The following is a 24,651-nucleotide window of genomic DNA, read 5'->3' as shown; positions in this document are numbered from 1 at the left end:
TGGCTCTCGCTTCTTCCCTTGCATGTTTTTGGTTCATTTTGGATATGCAATATCCAAAGAGGCTTTAGATATCCCGCTTATCATAGGTACCACGCCATAATACCCTTACTATCCTCTTCCCCCACCGTAGTTCCTTAAGTAGAGATGGCTTGGAAGGATGGATTTTATTGTCTTTCTTCCCTGATGAGCGTTTACTTCGGGGTGCTTATGGGTCTTTCAACCTTTTCTGTCTCGTTGATGCAACCAGTGCTGCTTGTTGGCCCTTACGGTGTGTCATACACAAAAACTGCTTCCGTGGCCCGTACGGTATCAATGACGGCTTCTCCCTGTTGGCCGGAGGGCGGGGTAGGTTACGTGGGCGTGTTGGTTGTGTCCTGCCCACATACACCGAGCTTGTCAGCAGCAACATCATCAGCAAGTTGTGCAGCAGCAACGGCATCGTTTACGGCTGCTGGCTTTCATTGTGTTCTGTTATCACCCAGTGCATTAGTCCAGCCTTGTGTTTGGCAAGGATCAGAATTTACAGAGCGGGACGTTGATAGACTATAATGAGATACCAAGCTATTATTCAGTGTTGAGGGAAAGAAGAAAAATGATGTGTCAAGCAAAATTAAAAACTTCGTGGGAGAGGGGGAGAAATGGATGCTGTCAAATGTGTGTGTGTGTTGTTGTGGTTATTATTAGTAGGTGGCAGATTTTTTGACTGAAAGATTATTAAATACTATTACCGTTAGATAATTTAATGAATCTAAGTGGATGGATTTGTTGACTAGCTGCTGCATCCCTCCTTTGCCAACCTCCCTGTCCCCAGAAAGAACTGTGTGTTAGTGTTTGGAAACATGATTAAAAAACAGTAAAGATATTCATGTGAACACTGTGCACCCTATGATTCTATGTAGTCTTGTGGTTTGTACTCGCTTGAGGTTTTTCAAGTTAGGTTTTTTTTCTGTAATTGTAAAGCAATCACTGTGACCCTTCCTGTTTTGATAAGTTGAGTGGTGGCTTAAAACTGACTATGAAGGAAAAAATTGTGCAACGATGACGGTATGGTCTAGTGAACCTGTTACAGGACTTACTACCCTTTAGTTTGTTGCTTTTTATGTTAGGTAATTAAGCAGGATATTGAGATTGGAAGTTCTATTGATATTAAAGGAAAGATTTCATAATGATTGACAGCTTTTTGATACTTTGAAACTAAATTGGTTGACTGTCCTTTTTGAAGTTGTAAGATTCCTCTTCAAACTGTGATCCTTGCCAAGGATTTTCCTCTCTCTTTGTAGTCAGTTAGAGAAACTACTAACTAGTAGTTAGTACTGCTAATCCTTAGTACTCAATAACTGGAGACTCTGCTTCCTTCAAAACTAGAGAGGGCACCTTAGAATGTTTCCAAGTGCTCATTTAGTTTGTGATGTTTAATCTGTTGAATAGAAATTTTCTTTCTACCTGTTTATGTAGAGTTTATAGAATGACTTAATATATCGACTTATTATAACTTATGACTTAATATAATATTATATGACACTTTTTGACTTTTTTTTTAAAGATGTGCAGATTTATAGAAGGAATTCTAGTTCTTTCTTAGGGGTTGTGTTTTCTACAAGGCCATGGTCCAAGGGAAAAAAAAAGTTTGGCATATATTTAGGAAAAAGAGCATCAGATCTGGGGACTGGCCAATGAGGACTGTGGCCATGTTCTTAGTGAGAATACCTAATCCATGTATTACACTTTGCTCTTCACTTGCAAGTCATGATGCTGCTCTTGAAGCACACTGGCACAGGAAAAGGAGAGGGCTTAAGTTTTCTGTAGTGGACAAATTCAGTATGTGAAGTTCTTTCTCTTCAGGTTCGCAAGCTGTGTGTTTGCAGTTTCTCTGTTATCTCACACTTCCTCTGTTCTTAAGCTTTGTTCCCTTAAATAATTTTGTACTAGCTTTTGTTGTTAATACAGATCACTTCTTGCCATCACCATTTTAGTTTCATCACTCTTGGAATACTTTTAAGCAGGAGTTGTAAAGCTGACCAGGGTCTTGATGGTTTTCACTCATTTTGTGGTAGGCGAATATTTGCAGTATAAACAGTATATCAATATTCAGCAGTATATATTTCCTAGCTGAAACATGATATATAGTGACAAATGAATGCTTATTTTCAATACAAACTGTATTTAAAAAAATCCCCACCCCTATTGCCCCAAAAGGAGGAGAAAAACAAACAAACACCCACTAAAAACCAACCACCACCAAAAAAACACACCAGAAAAACCCACCACTTAGTATTCTTTTGTTTGCTAGGACAAGTTTTCTAATTTACCTGCAGCATTTATATTTTTTAAACACTGTATATACTTGTATGCCTCGTTGTTCTGGAAAGCTGGCTATGTCTGGCATGCTAATTCTGCTATTTCAGTATTTATTTTTAGCTATGTTAACATCTCATTTTTAAGAACCTGCTAAGCAGTTAAAGACATCACAGAAATAACTACAGGAAACTGGAATGCCAAATGTTAATCCCTAGATATGGCATGTAGTTTTGTGAAGTGAAGGTTAACCTTTAATACTGGTAATTCTCTGCTCAAAATCATCCAAAAAATTAGATTAACTTGTAGTTTTAGTTCTTCAAAATTTTTTCACTTACAGATATTTTTTTAATAACTGTTTTTCTGTGAAGACTTTAAACTTTGGTTGGCACCTCACATAGTATAAAAGCATTATTCCTATATGAACAAATAATAAAAATGCAAGTTTTCGTAAACGTTTCTGTAAGGCAAGTATGCTCTGATTCCTAGGCAGTTCTGTCACAGTGACCATAGCTACCTCATTTAGCAAACTATACCAGCAGAAAATGTAAGATGTCCCTGCTTTCTTAAGGAAATTGGGTGCTCTCAGTGACATTTGTAGCTACTTTTTGCAGATGGCCAAAGGATAGTGTTTTTGTTGTTGCTGGTTTTTTTTTCTCTCCTGAACTGTCTCTTCTGCTCACTCGTATAATAAAAAGGTAACTGATCAGAGGAGATCGATGCTTTTTGTTCAGTGTGATGTGAAAACTGATGCTTATAACTGGGAGCTCTCTTCTTCATTCCCTTCCTGCTATAATTATATCTGAACCCAGCAGGTGGAATAGAGGGAGCAACTAAAAAGTCACCATTGCCGGTTATGGATGGAATCCATAGTGTTATAAAATAAGTGAAGGCTTGGATTCAGAGACCCAAACTAACCATTTATCCAATATTGCAGCATGCATTCAGGCAGTAAAGTTCAAAGCCATTCCACAACGCACAAAACAGGCTCCCAGCTTGCAAGTGAACTGAACTGCTGCTTTCTATCTGACTTTTTATTTCATACATTCCTCTGTCTCTGAAGCACAGTAGATTCTTTGCCTGCAAATCTAATGATGTCAAACCATCCAGTGATACATGTACACCTGACTCTAAGCATCTGTATTGCACACTTAACGCTTCCACTGAATCACTAGCATTTTGGTTTTCTCTATGCATTTCACACAACTTGGTGATAAAGGCTTTGAGTTTAGTGGGCAGTGAGTGTTCAGCTGCCTTGTGTCCACATTTACTCTTTACCCCAGACATCTCACTTTTCAGGGCCAGGCCGTTTGTTTGAATCTTTGAGTTCTGCTCCTGTCCAGTGGCTGTCAGGATGCTTGAGAAGAAGTTTCCACAGTCTACAGCTCATTTACAGGTACACTTTTCTGTGTGTACATGTATTGGGAATGGCTGTTATTGTAGAAAATGGTACATCTTGAAGAGCTGTTTTAGCTTGCTAATTTCTTTTAGTGGACCCATGGAATGTTGTGAACTTCAAAATAAAGATCTGATACAGCAAATTGTCATGAAAGTATATGAAATCAGTATAAAGTCTGCTTACTTAAATTTGTACTTAACACTATAAAAATTACTTTTCAGTTTTATTTTTTCCTGTTCAAATAACTGAAAGTTTTTTGCCTTGATCACTTCGTCACTACAGGTGATGAAATACTGCTTGTTGATACTGTCCTGATTGTTCATCTTAAATGCTTATTAATTCTTTAGTACTGCAGAAGTTAAGCCAGATAGCTTCTTTTCCTCCTCTTCTTGCAACTTCTTCACCTTCTACAGATGATGAAAGCCTTCCAAATGTAGACAAGTTTTGTTTCAAACAGCAGTTATACTTCTAGATAAAATTCTAATTGCTTGTTTTGCAGCTACATTTTTTTAGAAGTAGTACTTCTTTGTAGTGTCCTTCCCGCTATAATAACTTTCCCAAAAGCCAGAATTACATGGATGCTGTGTAGTAAAACTTTGATGGGAACAGCGTGGGAAGTTCTGAAATTCTTGAATTGTGTTTGTTTAATTTGTCTCTGCTTTGATAGAGGTGCTGCTGATTACTGGATCTGTCTCTGAAATAGCTCCAAAGGTGAGGAACAGTGAAAGGAATTGTGCTTCTGTGTTGCAGGTTAGTGGCAGGAGTACCAATAAAGATGTCCCTATGATAGTAACAGTGGAATTATTCTACTTTGGTAGTGAACCTGGATAAAATACACTAGATTACTTACTGCTGTTTTGAAGTAGAAGGCTTGCATTTGAGATGTATGCTTTTCACATTCACTATAGAATTCTCTGCGCTATTTGGCTTTCTCTGACCGTGGGTTTCTCCAAGCATAAGTAACACTGTTACTGCTGTCCCCGTTTCCGCAGTTAGGCCGTGTATTCTTGTGGTGCAGGACTTTAAAAAAGGCATGCTGGAACAGTTGTCTGCCATCTGCTTTCTATCATGTTGTAATGCAGAAATGCAATTAAGGTGCTCCTCAGAAAAGTTATTTAATTTTTCAGTACCACAAAGATAGCAAATGAATCATAAGTGAGGGGAAAGACTTATCTGGTGGAGTAAAGCAAACTTAGAGGAGGAGTTTTTTGTGCAACAAGTAAGGTATAATTCAGTGGCAAATTACTTGAAGACTTGATATGACCTACTTAATGTGAACTTCCATGTTGTTTTGAGGGATTCTAGAGAAGGATCTCATTAGCATAATTAATTTTGTTCTTCAGTTCTCTGAAAGCAAACTAAATTTGGCTTCACTGATTATTTTGGTCTTGTTCTGCAAAACGCATTCTTCAATTACTATCATGTGTAAATGAGTCTCTTTTACTAATATGTGGCTGTGGAAAAGGCAGTTATCAGCTTGTGAGAAGTGTTTTATCTTGAAAATAGCTGTAGTACACATGTGCTTGGTTCTACTAAGAAGACGACTGTCATGTCTCCGCTCTATTAGGATTCAGACATTCAACGTGGTGTGGAATAGAGATCGCTCTGTGATTCTGGGAAGTCATCTTTGCCTTGTTTGATAACTCAGGTTTGGGTTTGATGACTTAGTTCTATCATATTTGAGTGAGGTGGGTTTTTTTTCTACTAATAAAAATATTCAGTATTTTATGTTAGAAATATTAGATGTTGTGAATTGTTTTACTCAGAAGCTGTCTTTTGTTTTGTAAAAAATATAAAGCTAGTTCACAGATATATGCCTTTTGGGGGGGCAGAAGGCATTAATTAGGACCATTATGCCCAGTTTTGCTTGGCCTCGCTTGAACATATTTTTTAGAGATCAGTTGTATAACTCTCATTATGCTGAATTTTAATTGATGGTTTTAAAAAGCAAACAAAAGAACTCCATCAAGGAACCAGTAGCATTATAGATAACGCACAATTAAAGTGTATCCAGCTCTTTTCAAAGAGCTGTTGAAAAAAATCAGAGCCCTGGATGGTAGGGGGGCAGACGAACAATACTGATGACACAAAAGAAACATTGACCTCTTGCTTCTTTGCCTTGCCATATTTTAAACACACTTGACACTTTACAGTGGAGAAGCAATTTAAACACAAAGTCAAAACTCATGTCTATACTGCAGATAACACATTGATTACTCTTCCATTGTAAAGACTTCTGTGAGAAGTAAGAAAATATCTTGTTCTAAGACAAGTGAAAATCTACTTTGATTTTCATTTTCTAAACTGAAGGAAATGTGGAAATAGCATAAGTAGTAAATATTATTAATTTTAAAATATTTAATTGAAAGTTTAGAGAAGACCTGTAATAGCCCCAGTTCTCTCTAATGTGATAGTTTCTGGTTGAACAGCTGTAAGTAGCAGTCCATAGATAAGTGCTGGCTTGCCTGCATTGACAGAAGGTGATTCATTCACCTTGTTGCCCACACTTCTCATCTAGGGATTATCATTATGCTAAACTCTGTATTGTAGCAGAACACTTGGTGTGCTGCTCAGTAAACATACTTTTTGCCTGGAGTAGTGACAAGGGAGAAGGCTGGGAAGGGTTTTGTATTTTGGCTTTTGTAACTTTGAGGGCAGCAACAAGGAGGATGTTGTCAAACTCTGTTTTGTAGCCAGGGTAGCACCTTGGACAGAGAAGCTTTGACAAGCACAACCCCAAACTTGAAGAGCTCACCAGAGGAGTGAAGTGTACCAGTATGGGGATAAAAATGAAACGGATTTTGTTTAGTTGAGTATAAGACTTTCTATTTTGTTAACAAAATGGTGAAATACTGTGTGCAAGCTCATTGGTTTGGCTTTGTTTCAACTGCTTCCTAGCCTGACTTTCCTGCAAAACTAAATATGTTGTCCCTTTTTTGCTTGTGCTCAGCTCTGGTGTATAGCACTGCTTGCTGGCAGCATCGCTGTTCTTTCCTCACTGTAGTATTAATGTGTAAGTGCAGTTTGATGTAATGGAAAATTTTAGTTCTTTAGGATTTGCTCTGTAAATGGAGGACCTTTTATGTTACTTACAAAAGAAGGATGTAAAATCTTAAATTTGTAACAATCTACTTGATTTTTATTCTATCTTGCAATTCTATATCAAGAATTATGTGTCAGATGTTTTGCTCTGTGAGCTTGTGTACAGAAGTCAGTTAATTTGATTATCACGCAATTAGAAATAAAGAGGAAGCTAAAGGATTTTACATCTCAAAAATTTTGGACAAAAGAGGAGGATGATAACTCTTTCTGGAGGTGCATGAGTCTCTGTTTTATATATTGTTTCAGTAGCATGTTAAAAATGAATTTATTTCATATATTAATATACAATGATGTTTAAGTCTGAGGAGTATGAAATTTTCCTTTTGTTTGAAACTCAGCAGCATTGCTTACTTTAATATACTTTAGAGACATCCAGAGACAACAAAAAAGATAAATATGCTTAAATGTCTTGGGGTTTGTAATTTCAGATGCCATATATGTGTGTATGTATGTATTCTTGTACAGAAGTACATAGGCTTTTTTTAAAACTTAATTTCTCAGTAAGTCCCTGGTAGTACTTGCGCTAAATGCATTACTATGCTGTACATCATCCATCAAACATAAAATAGCTAATAGACTTTAAATTAATCACAAATATTTCCCTCCTCCTCTGGCAGCTTCTAGACGTACTAAAGACATTATAATAAGATATTTGAGTTTTGAGAAGTCTTAAAAGCTAGCACTGCATGCACTTAGAATTAGTTTGCTAATGAGATTTGTAATAACTTCAGGAGTTTTCTATAAGCACTGTTCTAGGATTGATTTTTATTTTATGCTCTTGCTGAAGAGTAACTCCAAAGCAAAATTACGCTGCAGCTCTTTCCCAGCATAACTTGATATAGTCAAAGTGTGTTGACTTTTCAGGTATTTTATTTTGAAGACTAGGTTGGAAAAAATAAATTAATAATGAGGATACAAATACATTTGCAGCTGTCACAATTTTAAAAGTTACATGTAACATACTAAAAATAGAAAATAGAGGTAGATGGAACCTCAAGTCTTAGCATGTTCTCTTGGCCAAGGCAGTAATTTCTTACAGACTTTTAATGATGAATTGTATGGGCAAAAGAAAGAAGTCTTTATGTCATATACAGTGGTCCTGGGTTTAGTTTCTGACAGCTTTTCCCATAATATTGACTCTAATTTGTCTTAAATCTGTTGAGAAGTCTGGATCTCTTGTGGAATAGGGCACATACGGCTAGGCAGCTATCTTGCACCCTTGCAAGTGAGTTGTCCTCTTTGTAGACTGCTCAGTTCACGTATTGCTAACTTGTTTTGGACCACTTCTCAGTATTGCTTCTAATCCTTTTCTCCAGTGATCTTTTGGTTTCTCTTATATTATCTACAAACTGTACTATTCTCTTAATTTACCTGGTTAATTAATGAAAGTAGTAACAATCCTTTCAAACTTCACTGATGCATCATTCTGGCTTCCTAGTGAATGATGAGCCACGGATCTCTGCATGCAGTAACTTGTATGATACGCTTATGTATGTCAGTGATCCACCTACCTGATCTTGGTGTTTTGAAATGGGTGGATATTTGTGAAGGAGAAGGGAGTTGAGAATCTTCTTAACAGAACAAACAAATTTAAGTAATTCTGTGATGGAAGGCTGAAATGACTACTGTGCATTCATGTGTCCAGAGGTACTAATTTTACATCGGATGAACTTGTCTTATGCCATACTGATAAAATGTCTAGCTGTGTAGGATCTGAATATAATTAGTGGAAAACTTGAGGAGGGGAAATAAAATTCCAGCTCTTATTTTGACATATTAAATTAACAATATTGAATTTCCGTTTCCTTCAGGCATTTGGAAATATGGGGGTGGGGAGGAAATTACACAACACATAGCCATCATATAAGTAAGGGGCTTGTGGGATATATATTTCAAGTTTGCCTGTGTTGTTTAGCATGAGCACTTTCAAATAATAAAATTACATAATGTTAGCATTTGCGTAAGTCTGTTTTAGTTTAGGCTGCTTAAGTGTATCTTTTGTCATGTTTAGAACTTTGTATAACCACAGAGGTTTCTTAGTTGCAGCCACTTTTGTTACAAACTGGCAGATGTGCTTTGCAGAATAGGCTAAACTTCCCCAGTGCAAACAAGTTGTAATCTTTATTGCCACCTACGTGCAATAAACTAGTGTGCAAGAGAACTTAGCTAGAAGTCAGCTGTTCTGAGAAACTAAGAAAGCTGTTAAATGCAACTCCTCTTTAAAAAGAATAACAAATTTTATTTTGTCTTACCTTTTGAGCCTCCTGCTGGCACAAATTAATTGAAGCTACCTGTTCAAAAAGGTAAAATAACAGAATGAATCATACAGAAACTGCTGGCAAAAATAACAGCAACTTTAGCAGCATAAGATGTCAGTGCAGCAGCTCTTATGTCTCACCAGTTATTTGTAGATAACAAATTTAAGAAGCTTGACTAAGTACTTGGGTGAGGGCAGAGAAGGAATTGTAATTCATCTCTAGTGACGAAGCCTGAACTCTTTACTTCTTGGGCAGAATTTCTATTTGAAAGAATATTCTCACAAGAAGAGGAAAAACTTGCTGTATGAATAGAAAATAGCTGTGCTTTCCAGTGTTTACTTAAAACTAGCTATAATTGTTTTCTGAAGTGTGTCTTGATATAATTAAAGAACTAGCAAACAAACTCTTAAGTGTTGAAAAAGTTAAACTGATAGAACTTCATTTTTCACTTAGCTTCTCTATACTTTACCAGATCTTAAACTTCAGTTCTGGTCTTATTTTTCTCTCTCTCTTTTTTTTTTGTTTTTTTGTTTTTGTTTTGGGTTTTTTTTTTTGTTTTGGTTTGGTTTTTGTAATGCCTTTTCATTCAATTGTGTAAAATCCTCTGGGCTACTTAGAGTAAACAGTCTTATGCTTTCTGGTAGCTTCTAGACTGTTAGTGAAATCTGAAAATAATGCTGAACTCTAAATTGAAGACTTAATGCGGTAATCTTGGGAATGATATGTTGAGTAAATGCAAAATCAGTCTATCAAAGTATGATTTTTCTGCTCTTCTCTGTGGTTATTTCTATAAAAATTTTAATGTAACCATAATATTGTTTATAAGATCATGGTCAGTTCCCTTTAAAGGGAAAACTTCATTACGTTTAGCAGGGAAAATTTCTGTCCTAGAATTCTTCCCTTTGTTATGTAGTTAAAAGCAACTGTTTATACTCTCCCTGTATATGACAGACTTAGAAAAAAAGTTCTGTTTAGTATAAAACTGATAAGGTACTTCTTAGGAACCTGGTTTTAATCTTAATTTTACAACCTGTGAGTGAGGTCCAAAAACTGTCTGTTACTTACCCATCATACCACCAAATTAGGGTGGCAAAACCCCACTTTGTGTCCAAATTCATCTTGGTTACTCTTTTGAACTGGAAAAACAGCATGTGAAGTTTTCCAGCTCTGGGACACATGTTAAGAAATAGAAGTTTTTCAAGAAGAGCCTCTGACAATAGTTGAGGTGTTCACACTGTGCTTATGCTGTAAAATTCACTGGTTCTGAAGCTCCCTTTGGAGGGAAAAGAGCAGGAGTGAATGGATCTGGACTGCAGGCTTGTCACTGTGTGTGTGTACCCAAATACACATGTATTCTAAGGCAGTGGACTTCCTGTTTCTCACCTCTTTTTAAGGTTTCTTTAGACCTGTAACAGAGAAAAGATTCAAATAAACCAACCCATAAAAGCCAAGGAAACAGATTTGCCTTACTCAGCCTGGTGTCATGTGTTGTGTGATATCAGAGTTCTAAATCATATTCTTCTGATTGTAAGATGAGCTTACTGTGACTTGAACTCTACTTTAGAAAGACTTTCAACTGTAACCAAAGTGTTAACAAAGACTGAAATAGTTTGAGGTGTTTAACTACTCCTTAAGGTGTCTTTTTAAAGACACATAAGAGCCTACTTCGGATAGGATAGTTAGTGGCATGATTGTATTTATCAATAATTAGCAATAAGATTTGAAGCTGAGGCATGCACTTTGAACAGATGGATGAGTTGGGCAAAGCCTGCTATATTTCAAAACTTTAATGAGCTTAGTCACCCTGTTAGTATATGGTTTCATTCTTTCTATGGTGTTTAATATGTAACTGAGATTAAAAATTGAGTGGTATCTAACTTCTGTCTCTCCAGGTGAAGATGGAGCAGGTAAAACTAGCTTAATAGGAAAAATTCAAGGAATAGAGGAATACAAGAAAGGAAGAGGAATGGAGTATTTGTATTTAAATGTGCATGATGAAGATCGAGATGGTAAGTTTGTATTTCTAATCTTAAAGCCATTTGAGAGAAATGGTTCAACAGTGTGATACTTGGAATCACAGTGAAATGTTTTTCTTTCTTTATAATTTGCAGCAGTCCAGCTTAGGCCATGAGTTATTTGTATCACGAGGAAGTTTCTCAGTGTAATTCCTTTAGTAGATACCATGAATGACCACTTAAGTGGCAGAGGAGGAGAGGAACCAGTCAAAAGAAAAAGCCAAAAAGAAAAGACCAGGGAAGCAGTCTTAGCTGCAACATTCTGAACAGATGTGCATTGCTTAGGCCTAGAGGATAAAGGTGCCTAGGGTCTTGCCTCACATCTCAATTATTGTAGCAAGTATTTATCTTTTTGAACATTCAGAGAAACCTTTGTCTTGGTGGTATCAGAATCTGCAAGACTATGTATCATGTATTGATGGGTAGGAAAATTGTGCACAATGTTAAAGGAGGTCTTAAAAACAAACACACACAAAAAAAAAACAAAAAAAAAAAACCACCAAATCAAAAATTTGGAGGAAAAAGAAATAAAGTAGAACAGTGTTTCAACCAGCTTGAGTTGGCTTATGGTTAGAAGGTAAAAAAGATGTTTAAGATCCAGACCCCAAATACCTGCAGTTGGAGGATGGATAACTGATACTCGTATATGGGGAAACAAGGGAAGGAGTATGACCAGGCACTGTAGAGGTGCGATGAATTATCTAGAGGCAATACTTAGAGGGAGTGGGCTGTGACTAAGGACATACTGAGAGCTGTGGGGAGAAATGGCAACTCTTGTCTATACTATAAGAACAAATATAGATAGAAGGAGAAACAAAATAATTTGGCCCCTTTTTTCTGAAATCACCTGCTTTCCTGACATCTATGTCGGGCTATTGGTCTCAGAGATGACTTTACCAGCATTAAGAGGATTGGGAGTTTGATCTAAATGTCCTCCTTAGAACTTATGTAACAAGTAATAAAAACTTGCCTGAATGCAAAATGTAATTATATTAAGCTATCTAATTTTGAATCAACAGCTCTTAATTTACTGCAGATGTGTCTCTGAATATAGTAGTATGGTGTTTTGGGGGGCAAAAAAGCAGTGGGATAGTCTATTTGTATGGTGATTGTCCTTTTGCAAATCTGAAGAATAACCTTGTCTGTTAAGTACATCTAAATCACTAAAAACTTGCAGTTCTGCTCCAGCTTTCTGAAGGGCCAAGGCATACTGTACTTTAAGAGTTATATAGGCACATACTGTGAGGGTGGTGAGGCACTGGAACAGGTTGACCAGAGAAGTTGTGGGTACCCCATCCCTGGAGGTGTTCAAGGCCAGGCTGGATGAGGCTTTGAGCAACCTGGTCTAGTGGGAGGTGTCCCTGCCCATGGCAGGGGGTTTGGAACTAGATGATCTTTAAGGTCCTTTCCAACCCAAACCATTCTATGAGTATGATACCACATTGTTAGTTTTGAAGGCGGGAGTCCTTGAGAGCTGAGCAGACCAAGGGCTGAGAAAGGATGGCTGAATTCACCCAGTTCCTCCCTTCTAAGTTATATCTTGAAGAAAAGGCTTTCCCTCTCTAAAATGGTGAACATTGATTTTGGAAATGTTGTATGCTATCTCTGGATTCTCACTTTCAGATAATGTATTTACGATCTTCAATTATCAGCCATTAAATGTCAGGGTTTGGAAGAGGAGGGGGGTCTTCACAAGCTGCAGTTTGCTGTGTACAGTTGGCTGATAAAACATATCATCTTGCTTTCTTCCTTGTATTTTACATGTCTAAAGAAGATTTAATAGCCATTACGTAGTGGACTGTTTCAACTAAGTCTCACAAAATTCTTTTCCTTTTTTTGTAGACCAAACAAGATGTAATGTATGGATTTTGGATGGTGACCTGTATCACAAAGGTCTTCTTAAGTTTGCAATGGAGGCAAGCTCTCTAAAGGACACTCTAATTATGTTGGCAGTAGACATGTCTAGGCCGTGGACTGCACTGGATTCTTTACAAAAATGGGCAAGTGTTGTAAGAGAACATATTGACAAGTTAAAAATTCCTCCTGAAGAAATGAAAGAAATGGAACAAAAGTGTGAGTATTCTGCAAATATGTAGGGATCCATTTAAATTGAATATGCAGAATGCTTCCTGCACCATTTAATCTCACCATTGCAGTCTTTTTCATTCTTTGGAAATGTTACTTAAAATTAGGAGTTATAAACCAAGTCATGCTTCAGATAAGTCTCAAGTAGCTATATGAGCAATACTCTAATTCCTTCTAACATAATTACCTTAATTTAGGGGGAAAAAAACCCCAACTTTTAGAATGAACACAGCTGATTTTACAATCTTGCTTCTTACAGATTTTTATAGGTAAGATTCTCCAAGTGAAAAAAAACCTTCTTATCTTTCAATTTTTTATTTTATTCATTTATTTTAAAGGCAGATCACTGTACCAGCTTCTTAACTGTTGCTGCAATTAGTCAGTCTAGAGAGTCTGGAACCTGTTCTTTGCGTACCAAAAGTGTAGATGTTGAGAGGATTCATGACAGCATGGTAATGTCTGGGCCCTTTCTACTTATTGACACTAATAATAATAGTTTTGGCATGAAGATGATATAGCTCTGTCAGTGTCCTGTCTTTTTACTTCTAAACGTGCAGAACACAAAGATTTTGCAGGATTCCTTAAACTATCTGACTGAACTCTAACATTGTAGTTCCGTATTACTTTTGGGCAGCTGTTGTATTTCCTGTAGAGTATTAAAACATGAGTCTTTCCCATTACTACAAGGAAGAACACTTGAGAAAGCTGTATGTTAAGATCAAATAGCATGATTAAACTTTGTTTATAAGTCTGAAGTTGCTCTGTGGAACTGGTACGTTCTTAAGCAACTGACTGCCAGAGTGCTGAAGAGTTTTTTCAGAAATGCAGGTTGTAGCCATGCTGTGCTAAAGTAGCCCATAAGGTGACAGTTGTAGATACTCTGGAATGAGGGGGTGAGGAGGGGGTGTTGGTTGTCTTCTTTATTCTTTTAAGAGAGATTCTTCTAAGGGAAGTATCATCTGTGAGAATTGTATCTTTCACAACAAGAACTTGTTTAGGAGGGAGGAGCTGAGCTCTTTTGGGTGTGGTGTTTGGTTTCCTAGGGGTGGTGTTGTGTATTAAACTCCCCCCAAACAGTTTCAGGATAGGATTTTACTGGATGAAAGTAGTAAGGGCACAATATCTCTGTTACAAAAAATGTGTAGGCTGATAGTTTTGCTTCTTTACTGACTGAGTGAACAGAATAGTGGAACTCTACAAAATCTAGAAAATTTAAGTGATGAAGTGAGTTGAATAAAGCAGCTACTCATTAAAAGTTTTGTCTGCTCTTCTTCTTTTATCATCTGGTCTAATTCTTATAGATATTGATGGTCAGTGTGTTGTGTATAATAGAAGACAGATATGACTGCATATAATAGAAGTCAGATATGACTGCAAGGTGGTTTTGTTTTGAACCTCCTGTGATGTGGCTTCATGCATTGCTAGGCGGGTGGCAGCTTGATGTTGCCAAGAGGAGGAGGGAAGAATCTTGCCTGCCTGACTTTTGGCTACATGGCATACTTTATTCTTGTGTCAGGCTCAGTACTCCTGAGAGGCTCCTGCAAGATGAATTGACTTGCTAACAGGACTGAAATCTACTGAGAGTTTGTGTGTGTAGTTTTCTGGAGGTGTGCTGCTGTATTTGTCTTCCAGTTCTAGCAACTTAACTCCACTGAAAGACAGACCCTGCGAGGACTAAAACTGGTATGGGAAAGCATTAGGGGATACATAGCAGCTGTGTGTGAAAGGTTGGAATAGCTTGTCCTGAATTCAGCTGCGTATAGTGAAGTCTTGTGACCTGATCACTTTTAACTGTGTTTCCAAGAAAGACCTGAGATGGCATTCCCCACTCTTTGAGCTGTGATTTACATCAATCCTCTTTTTTGCTGTTTTCTGTACTTGTGTAAATATTAGTATGTTGTGATCATACAATGGGAATTTTAGGAATCCACTGGAGGACTTCTAGCGCTGAAGTAGTGTGATTTTTATTTTAGCATGCAGTTATCCCACAACAGACAGGATGCTATGTAGGAAAGGTTCCCTTGAGTGGCTGGCATATCTTGGTGAGACCTCTGGATTTAAAACACTGTCAGTCTGGGAGGCTCTCGGAAGTAGCAGCATTCCCTGAATAAGAGCCTGAGTTGACTGTTCAGGTAGAGATGATAATCTGTGCACGTGCTTTTTGTTACTGTGAACTCCAAGATCTGTGGAAAATTTGAATAATCTCAGCCTAATGCATCTTTTTTTTTCTAGGGTGTTGAAATGTCTTGCTCTGTTAATTCAACTAATGCTTTTCTAGGTACAAACTGAGTGTTTCAATCAGTTTAGTGAACATAGGGCTAGATTAACATAAATCAGGACAAAGCAGTGAGAATGTACTGGAGTAGTTAGCTGCTGGTGTGCATGATTCAGCTAAATTGTCTTACAGCCTGATTTTTTTTTTTGGCTGAATAAGGATGTGTTATTCATGGGAAAGTAATCAGTGGTGGGTTTTGGTAGAATTCTGTTTCTGCTGTGTGCAATAGGTACAGACGTTTTATGCCTAATATTGCATCCCTGACTGTAGCAATAGTAAGTGACCATGTAATTAGAGGCTTGGGTGTATGCATTGTAACCTGATGAGAGTGACACTTGTAATTTTACCTTTTTTCCTAATTCTGGTTATTCTGATTTACCTTCCTTGCTAAATTTTAAAGTAGTACCTGATCTATTTTAAAAGCACACCAAATATTTAATATGCTATTAACTAATTATAAAGCTAGCTAATAACTAATGTTTGTGTGTTCTAATCTTTTTCTTATTACTAGTGTAGATTCACTGTACAGAGAGAAGTGTGGACAAAGGGTTTTTAGGTAAAACTTGGTATACGATAGCAGCTAAGCAGTATATGTAAGGCTTAATTCTGCTTATTCTAACAAACTGTTCCATTAATTTTGCCAAGAGGAATTCAAGGAAACTTGTGTCCTTTAGGAGACGTATCAAGCAATAATAGTTAATAGCAACTGCCTAGTGGTTGCACAGTGATACAGTAAAAGTGTGTTAATGCTGTCCTTATGGACAATTTAATCAGATCATGTTCTGGCTGCTGCTAAAGATCTCAAACTTACTAGTTCCCTCTTGTGCTGCATAGAGCAAATAGTCAGCACTTGGTGCATGCTCAATTTTTTTCAACATAAAGAAGCAGAAGTATTATACAACCAAAAGTGCTAGAGAACAATGGCAGTGGAAATCATTGTTGAAATAATAAAGTAGCTGATCTTTTAATATAACTTTTTTTACTTTCAGTGGTAAGAGACTTCCAGGAATATATAGAACCAGGCGAGGATTTTCCAGCTTCTCCACAGAGAAGAAATACTTCATTACAGGAAGACAAAGATGACAGTGTGATTTTACCCCTGGGTGCAGATACACTAACATGTAACTTAGGCATTCCAGTAGTAGTAGTTTGTACAAAGGTTTGTCTCACATTTTAGGTTTTTTGCATATTTTATTAAAGCAACTCTGTCAAATGTGGATTTGGGGTGGGAAGCACATGGTTCTTAAGTCATTCTGAATACCTTGCATAAGAATTCTTTAAAAGTGTTTAACGTTGAAGGTTGGTTATCTTCTGGAAGCCCCCATTGCATGTTATTTTGTGATTAGTTTTTCCTTCAGTTCTCCAGTTTTCAAGGAATATAGGAACCTGGTTTTGCTCACAGAAGTGAGCTAGTCAGTAAACAACTAGAATTCCCCTTCATCTCCACAGTTCTCCTTATTCCACAAATAGTGTTTTGATGGGTTTTTAATATTTCTGATCTTTCTCGGAAGATAAATATATGTGAAGGTTCTAGTTAGTGAAGTGCTGCTCTATTAGCCTTCCTCAGTTCTTAGGGTGTTTCTGTGATGTTTTGGTTTGTGTTAGATATGTAACCATATTCTTAGTCTAAAAAAAAAAATTGTGTGCTTCTCTTGTGACTTGTGAGGTTTTTTTTCCCCCCCTGGCTCTTCAGTTATCATTGGCATTAAGAATACTGCCTCTGCAGCCTCCGCTGGCCCACAGTGAAAGAATAAACCTTTTGATGCATATTGTTCCTTCACTGGAACAATCTTCTCATTTGAAAAGCACCCTTTTTCTTACCTGCTGGCTCTCTTATTCCTCTCTCCCTCCCAGACCCCCCTTTTTTTTCTCCTTCCACATTTCTTGCTCTTGTCCCTCTTTTTGCAAAGGGCTAGTTAGTGACTGGATAAAAACCGCTATGTCCTGTAATACCACAATGTGTAAAAATACACTGAAAATGGTGGTGTCATTAAGTCGGTCCGTCTTCAACAGAGACTTTGAGTTATTGCATTGGAGGTGGGGAGGGGGGAGTGAATAAAAAATGGCAATCAGTTTAACTCCCAAGTTATTGCTGACCACAGTACATGTACATCAAGTTATAGATTATTTAAAAAAAATGTTTCAATTATGCTTCTAAACTATCTTACCAGGCTTTTGTTTTTCTCTGCACCACCCACCCCACTCCATCCCCCTTGTCCAGTAGTGAACTGGATGTGTAGCAACACTGCTATTTCAGAAGATAACTGAAAGTGGTATATTAATTGTGTGTTTATTTTGACAGTGTGATGCCATCAGTGTTCTGGAAAAAGAGCATGACTACAGAGATGAACACTTCGACTTCATTCAGTCACACATCAGACGGTTTTGCTTACAATGTATCCTTTAACACAAAAAGATGATAATAACTCAGTTAAATCTTTCCATTAATTATGCCTAGCTTAAAAGAATAGTTGCACCTGTACCAAAGTAGTATGCAATGCCTTTACTATATCTGGCAGCCTGCTTCAGCTACCCCAACAGACAATGCTGAGTTAAACTTTTCTGGATTTTTTTTTAGCAGAGCTGCAAGAGTCTAGCATGGCCCCTTACCATAAATTTCTTTACTTGCCTTCATTTCCATATTTATGAGTCAGTTCGCAAATCAGCACATATCAGCTGACGGGCTCCCTAAAATAATAACAAGAAGATAATTAATTTAAGTGTGATCTTGCTTCAGATGCGCATAAGTCATGTTATTCTTTTTGACCCAAATATGTAGTCTTTTCAGTGTTTAGTAATTCCACAGCATGAGGTGAGGAGGGAAGGAAGTGTGAATTGCTGTAGGAAAGATCCAGTGGCTTCTCTTGTATTGGTACATAGACAATGCACATAAGCTGCCACTGTACTATGATTATTTTTAAACTTCATTTTTTTAAAAGAAGTGTATAAAAAGTGTTTAGTGTTGTTTAGTCATCTAGACATGCTGAGATCTAGATTTCAGATGCCAGTAATATGCCTATGTTGTGTCGTCGTCATTTATGCTGTGTTAAAAGGAAGTTTAAATAATGTTGGGGAAACAGCACTTAACAGAGGGAAAATTTAGTTCAAGAACATGAGACCTCAGTTGAATACCAAGATGGTACTTCCTTCAAAAGGCTTCCAAGACCTTATTTTTTAAAATGGAATTATGGGGTAGGAAGAATATAAAAGAAAGAATATAAAATAAATTAGTCTCTGTGATTGTATATGCCAGTACAACTTGGAGTTCTAGTCTAAGCGTCCCTGAATGGGAATTGGATCCCATTATATAACTTTCTCCTAGAATTGGAATTGCATGCATGTACAAATAAATTAGGGGGGTTGGTATTTTTATAATCTCAAAGTAAAAATTACTCAAAACTTCCCTGTCTGCTTTTATTAATCCTGTGCATAAGCTTTGTTGATTTGATACTGAACCATGGTGGAATACTAAGGACTCTCTTGGTCTTTTAGGAACTGATATACAGCACAACTTGTTTGCCTTCATTTTGTTTAAAAGCAGATCACTGTATAATGTAAGACCTTGCTCCCATCATTTAAAAAAAAAAAACAAATGGGGAAGTGAAAGGTCTTTGGCATTTTTGAAGCTACTACTCTTAATGCTGTAGTGTCTGTGTTGCAGGATGGGATAATGACAAGATATAAGGATATGGCATGAAAATTTTTGTTCACTAAAAGCTGAAGACAGTTTTGAAGGCATCACAGTGAAGCCATTGGTATTGTGAGCTTTGAAAGTGAGAAGAGCCTGTACTTGACTCTAAAAGCAATAGCTGAGTTGGCCTAAAACAAATACAGAAAGAAAGATTTAAATTGCTAAACTGTTTATTTCAAAAATTAAGTGTTGGAAGTTGTTTGGCCTATTTAATTTTGTATTCCCCCTCTGAATTCTACAAAGTAGGTAACCTTTATACTAACAAAAAAGGGTCACTTAGTCTCTTACTAACCACTAATCTGAGTTTTCTTTAACAAGTTTATTCAGATGGGGCAGCACTTATTTACACTTCGGTAAAGGAGAACAAAAACATTGATTTAGTGTATAAATATATAGTCCAGAAGTTGTATGGTTTTCCTTTCAATGTTCCAGCTGTTGTTGTGGAAAAAGATGCAGTATTTATGTAAGTTATCTGCATTATTATGTGTATGTGACTTCAAACTGTATTTGTGTAGGACTGTAAACAGCATTTAGAGCCTTTTATGTTCATGCTTTTTAAAGTTCCATTGAACGCTCTCATGAGTTGGACTTTGGTAAGTGCCAGTGGGTTGAGATTACAAATACTTGCTGCCCCAAAGAGAAATGTTAAACCCAGAGATTTTGCTCTTTGTTATGGTGAACCAATCTCTAACTAGTTGTACTAGTCAATAACTATCTTGCACGGCAGAATGGGAGCTATGACAACTTTCCTGGCTTTCAGTTCTGTGTAGTTCAAGATTGCATACAAGAATAACCTGATGTAACAACAGGATTTCAAGACAAATAATCCTTTATCTAGTCCTGCAGGTTGGGATAATGACAAGAAGATAGGAATATTGCACGAGAACTTTCAAACACTAAAAGCAGAAGATAGTTTTGAAGATATCATAACAAAACCACCAGTCAGAAAGGTAAATTAAGAATGGTTTGGCATTCAACTTCTTATCTATTTATTTACCTGTCAGTTTTTTGACTGTTTCTCTTTCTTTGAGACTTTGCTTCCAGTTTATCATGATTATGATAAAACGTGGTTTTTTTCTTATTATGTCTTTTTATTTTGCTCTTTAGTTATTAAAAAAAGTTTGTTCTGTATAGCTCTTCTCCATCTTACACTTCTTTTTTCCTGTCACTGTTACACTGTTCAAGACTACAGATATACTTGTTTTGCTTTTGATAGATATTTGGTATTGAAAAGTCTAAGTTGCATTTAACTGTTGGTCAGGTTGTGTTAGTATTTTTTAAGAACACTCCATTTTGCTTCGAGTTGCTCATAACTTCAGAAGGCTGTTTTTATTGGAGTATTTAAAATAAGAAAGCCTGAGATTGTAAAATCAAAAATAAACATGTGAAAACATTCTAGGTATATTCAGTATATTTTCCTTCTCATACCATTTAACAAAAGGCTTTGACAGAACTACCTGAAAACACATGTGGGACTGTTGGAACAAAATGCCAGCAGCAGCGGGCCCCAAGTGTACAGAAGTTAGTGAAGGCAAATATTTATATGGCGTTTTCTAACCAAGCTAAGGATTTGCGACTGATCATATTTCCAAGTGTGAATTATTTTTTAGCTGAGAAAACTAATACTATGTCCTTTGTGCAATCTTTAGGGGAAAAAAATCAAGATATACATAGTAGTATTGTTAAATCATAAGTGTCCAAGGAAAATGTAACTGACAAATTGGTTTGCATGCTTATAAACTTCAGGGCTGGATTATAAAGTTTGATACTGATATTTGCCATGCTTGCTCACCACAAAAACTTTTCCAAAACTTATTTGGAGGGAGAATTCTTGCAATTTGATGTGTAGACCTGGGATCTAAAGATGTCTCTGTCCAGTTCATATACAAGTCTGATGCAATGCAGGTGCAGAGTCACTTTTGCCATAGCTATTTATAAAATAATACCAAGGTTGGGCCTCAGTAAGTTAATAGACATGTGAGCATCCTGCAGAGCATGTATGTCTGTGAACATTTCTTACAGATCCTGAGATCTATTTCACTTCTAATTAATTTAGATTAAATGGAATCATGAGGCAGTGGTCTTAAATATAGAAAATGTAGTCTGCAGTCAACACAGTACTTTACACTTTAATTTCATTTTTGAATGCTTTGGTCATGTTCATGGGGAAGAATAAAGGAAATACATTTATTTTAGTTAAGATAATGTTTTTGTATTGCAGTTTGTTCATGAAAAAGAAATTGTAGCAGAAGATGACCAAGTATTTCTGATGAAGCAGCAGGTAATTTTCTGTCTACAAAACAAGCAGCCAATGTTTCATTTAACAACGTTCTTAATACAAATTTGGGTTTGTATTCCTAGTTACTGTAATATCTAACACTACATGGGTTTGTTTGTTTTTTGCAGTCACAGCTGGCGAAACAGCCACCTACTGCTGCAGGAAGGCCAGTGGTAAGTAATAAAATTTTTAAATATCATCACATGAAAATTATTCAGTTTCATATATTTAGAGGGTTGCTTGTTTTAATTACACTGTCAAATATTCTTTGATTTTTTTTTAAACTATATAGTGTTTAAAATCTACGTCATATACTGCTCTACAGTTATGACACTTCTTCACAGCTGGTCGTGACAACCTGTATTGACAGCAAGGGCTAAAAGTTGTGGCTTTACTTTTCATATGTTAGAATGCATCTATGCACTATCTCTCTAGGAATATTAAGACTCTGGCGTAAAATTAAGGTCAAATGAAAACTATGATACTATCTACACTTAAAATATAAATAAAATAATTAAAAGGTAACACAAGTTTAATGGGGAGCATGTGTTTTTACAGTTTTACCTTTTTAGATGAACTTCAATTTTGCAGAAACATGACTTGTTATCCTTGAAGTAATGAATAATGCTTTTTCTCCTGAACTGTGTTTAGTCCCTTCCACAGTATTGGTGGTACGTGATGTATTTTCAATAAATTTGGTGTAGATTTTCTATTATATAATTGGGGCAGTTTTCATTACGCTCAGAGGCACTACTGAGTAAGAGATGGATTTTCGAGTTTCTTGTTGACATAAAATGAAAAGCAGTTTAGTTGCACTAAAGTCAGTATTTGTAAAAAAGTTATACAAGTGTAAAAAAAAAAACAAAAAAACCAACTTGTGCACAATCATCAAAATCTAATCCTGTGTCATTTCAGTTGCATGGGATACTGCATTATTAAAGAAAAGATTAGGAACTGTGAGAAAAAAATGCTTCATTTCATGTACTCTTACACTACATGATTTAATTCTGTAGAAGATAGACTAGTTCAGCTTTGGAATTTTTTTTTTTTTTTTGCGCATAGGATGCCTCTCCAAGAGTTCCTGGAGGATCTCCTAGGACACCAAACAGATCTGTAACATCAAATGTTGCCAGTGTTACACCTATCCCTACTGGTTCAAAAAAAATTGATCCCAACATGAAAGGTACCTTTTCTTATGGGGGCACAAAGACAGCTGGGGAAGTAAAATAGCTGCTTTGCCTGCTGTCTTCAATATGCTAATTTAGATTGACTAACACACAAAAATCAGTATTTACTTTAAAAATCTGTTTGATTTGGTTTTGTGTTGTGTTTTTTCCCCTCCCTTCCCTTGTAGCTGGAGCTACTAGTGAAGGAGTCCTGGCTAACTTCTTCAATAGTCTCCTGAGCAAGAAAACTGGTTCCCCTGGTGGCCCTGGTGGTATTGGTGGCAGTCCAGGAGGAGGTGGCACTGGAGGTGCTGGCAGCAACTTACCACCATCAGCAAAAAAGTCAGGTATGGTTAATGGTAAAAGATGAACTCAATCTAAATTATGAGTGGGGAAGGATTCCTATTAGTATAGCTTATTAGAAGTATTAACGCTACCGTATTTCAGTGAATGTTTTATTGGATATGGGTTTTGGTTTTGTTTTCACAGCAGTTGAGTATTACCTTTTTATGGTTCTCAGAGAGGATCAAAGAAAACCTCTTCATGTAGCTGTTTAAGCATGAATTGTGTCCACATTACTTAATTTTTTCTCTTATTCCCCACCATGTCAATAAATGGCTTATGCCATGAGCCATTTTTAATGTTATTCAGATATATTGAGAGTTAAGTTGGGGTTTTTTGTTTTTTTTTTTTTGTTTTTTTGGGGTTTTTTTTACAATACTGTCAGTATTCAACTAACTTTACATTTTCTTTTGCTAATGATCTAGCTCTGATACGATGAAGGTTTTGGTTGACTGAGTTTGGTGACAGTCTATAAAACTACTCACGTATTTTCTGTTGATAGCTTTTTTTTATATGATGTGGTTAATAATTAGTATTAATCTAAAAATGTGTAATACTGACTGCTCTAAATCTAGATGCAAGACTACTCTAGTGCTTCTTGCTATTCCAGATTAAAATGTTGCTGTATTAAGAACACGTCTATGCAGACACCTTCCCTCCTCCCTTCCCCAGAGGTTAGTTATGCTCTGCTTAGGTGAGAATGGTGGTGTTTCACTGGTACTTAACATGAGTGTTTACATTTATATAGCAAGAGAAAATGCCTCCCTTCCCCCTAACATTTTGTGTAGACTGACCCTGACTTTTTTTTTAAAACATGTGTGCTCTTCCCTTTTTTAAATGCAAAGCTCAGTTGGCTGAGCAAAGTTTGAGTACTTCCTGGTCCAGATGTTACTGAGCAAAGTTTGAGTATAACTTCATGGTCCAGATATTAGATGGACCAACCTGAGGGGAAGCTTTACTAGACCTGCTGCTCACTGACATAGAAGAGAGCATTAGAGAGGTTAAGACTGGGGGCAGCCTGGGCTGTAGTGACCATGCCCTGGTGGAGTTTGTGATGTTGAGGAATATGGGCCTGGCAAAAAGCAGAGTCAGGACCCTGAACTTCAGGGGAGCAAACTTCCAGCTGTTCAAGGAATTACTGGATGGGATCCCCTGGGAAACTGTCTTTAAGGGCATAGGAGCAGAACAGAGCTGGCAGCTCTTTAAGGACACCCTTCTGAGCGTGCAAGAGTTCTCCATCCCCCAGAAGAAATCAAGCAAAGGAGGCAGGCGACCGGCATGGCTGAGCAAGGACCTGCAGCTCAAACTGAAGGAAAAGAGGGAAATGTACAGGAAATGGAAGCAGGGTTATGTAGCCTGGGAAGAATATAGGGGTGTTGTCCAGATGTGTAGAGATAGGATCAGGAAAGCCAAGGCACAGATGGAGTTGAACTTAGCAAGGGATGTGAAAAATAGCAAGAAGGTATTCTACAGGTACATGGGCAGGAGCAGACGGCCAAGGCACAGATGGAGTTGAACTTAGCAAGGGATGTGAAAAATAGCAAGAAGGTATTCTACAGGTACATGGGCAGGAGCAGACGGGCCAAGGAGAGTGTTCCCCCTCTGATAAATAAGAAAGGAGAACTGGCTTCCTCAGATATGGAAAAAGCTGAGGTACTCAATAAGTGCTTTGCCTCAGTCTTCACTGGCAGTCAGGCTTCCCATGGCTGTCAGGACCCTGAACCTCTAGGTGAGGGTGAGAGGAG

At 37.0% G+C, this 24,651-nt stretch overlaps 1 protein-coding gene across 1 annotated transcript; it reads left to right on the top strand.

Annotated features, from left to right (window-relative positions):
- Positions 1-1,038: 1,038 nt before the first annotated feature.
- On the top strand, positions 1,039-22,911 carry DYNC1LI1 (dynein, cytoplasmic 1, light intermediate chain 1; the record flags this gene model as incomplete). Its single annotated transcript, XM_010085025.1, has 12 exons — positions 1,039-1,044; positions 4,445-4,508; positions 10,947-11,063; positions 12,912-13,142; positions 16,419-16,588; positions 17,732-17,825; positions 19,448-19,583; positions 19,959-20,070; positions 21,342-21,401; positions 21,527-21,571; positions 22,461-22,581; positions 22,753-22,911. Coding segments are annotated over exons 1-12 (1,315 nt in total), but the record flags the coding sequence as incomplete, so codon positions are not given.
- Between the last annotated feature and the right edge of the window lie 1,740 nt (positions 22,912-24,651).

The sequence above is a fragment of the Pterocles gutturalis genome, unplaced genomic scaffold, assembly GCF_000699245.1.
Source record: "Pterocles gutturalis isolate BGI_N339 unplaced genomic scaffold, ASM69924v1 scaffold27895, whole genome shotgun sequence".
In the NCBI taxonomy this organism is placed as follows: domain Eukaryota; kingdom Metazoa; phylum Chordata; class Aves; order Pterocliformes; family Pteroclidae; genus Pterocles; species Pterocles gutturalis.
Note: the sequence above shows the minus strand (reverse complement) of the source record. Positions and strands in the feature narration are given on the sequence as shown.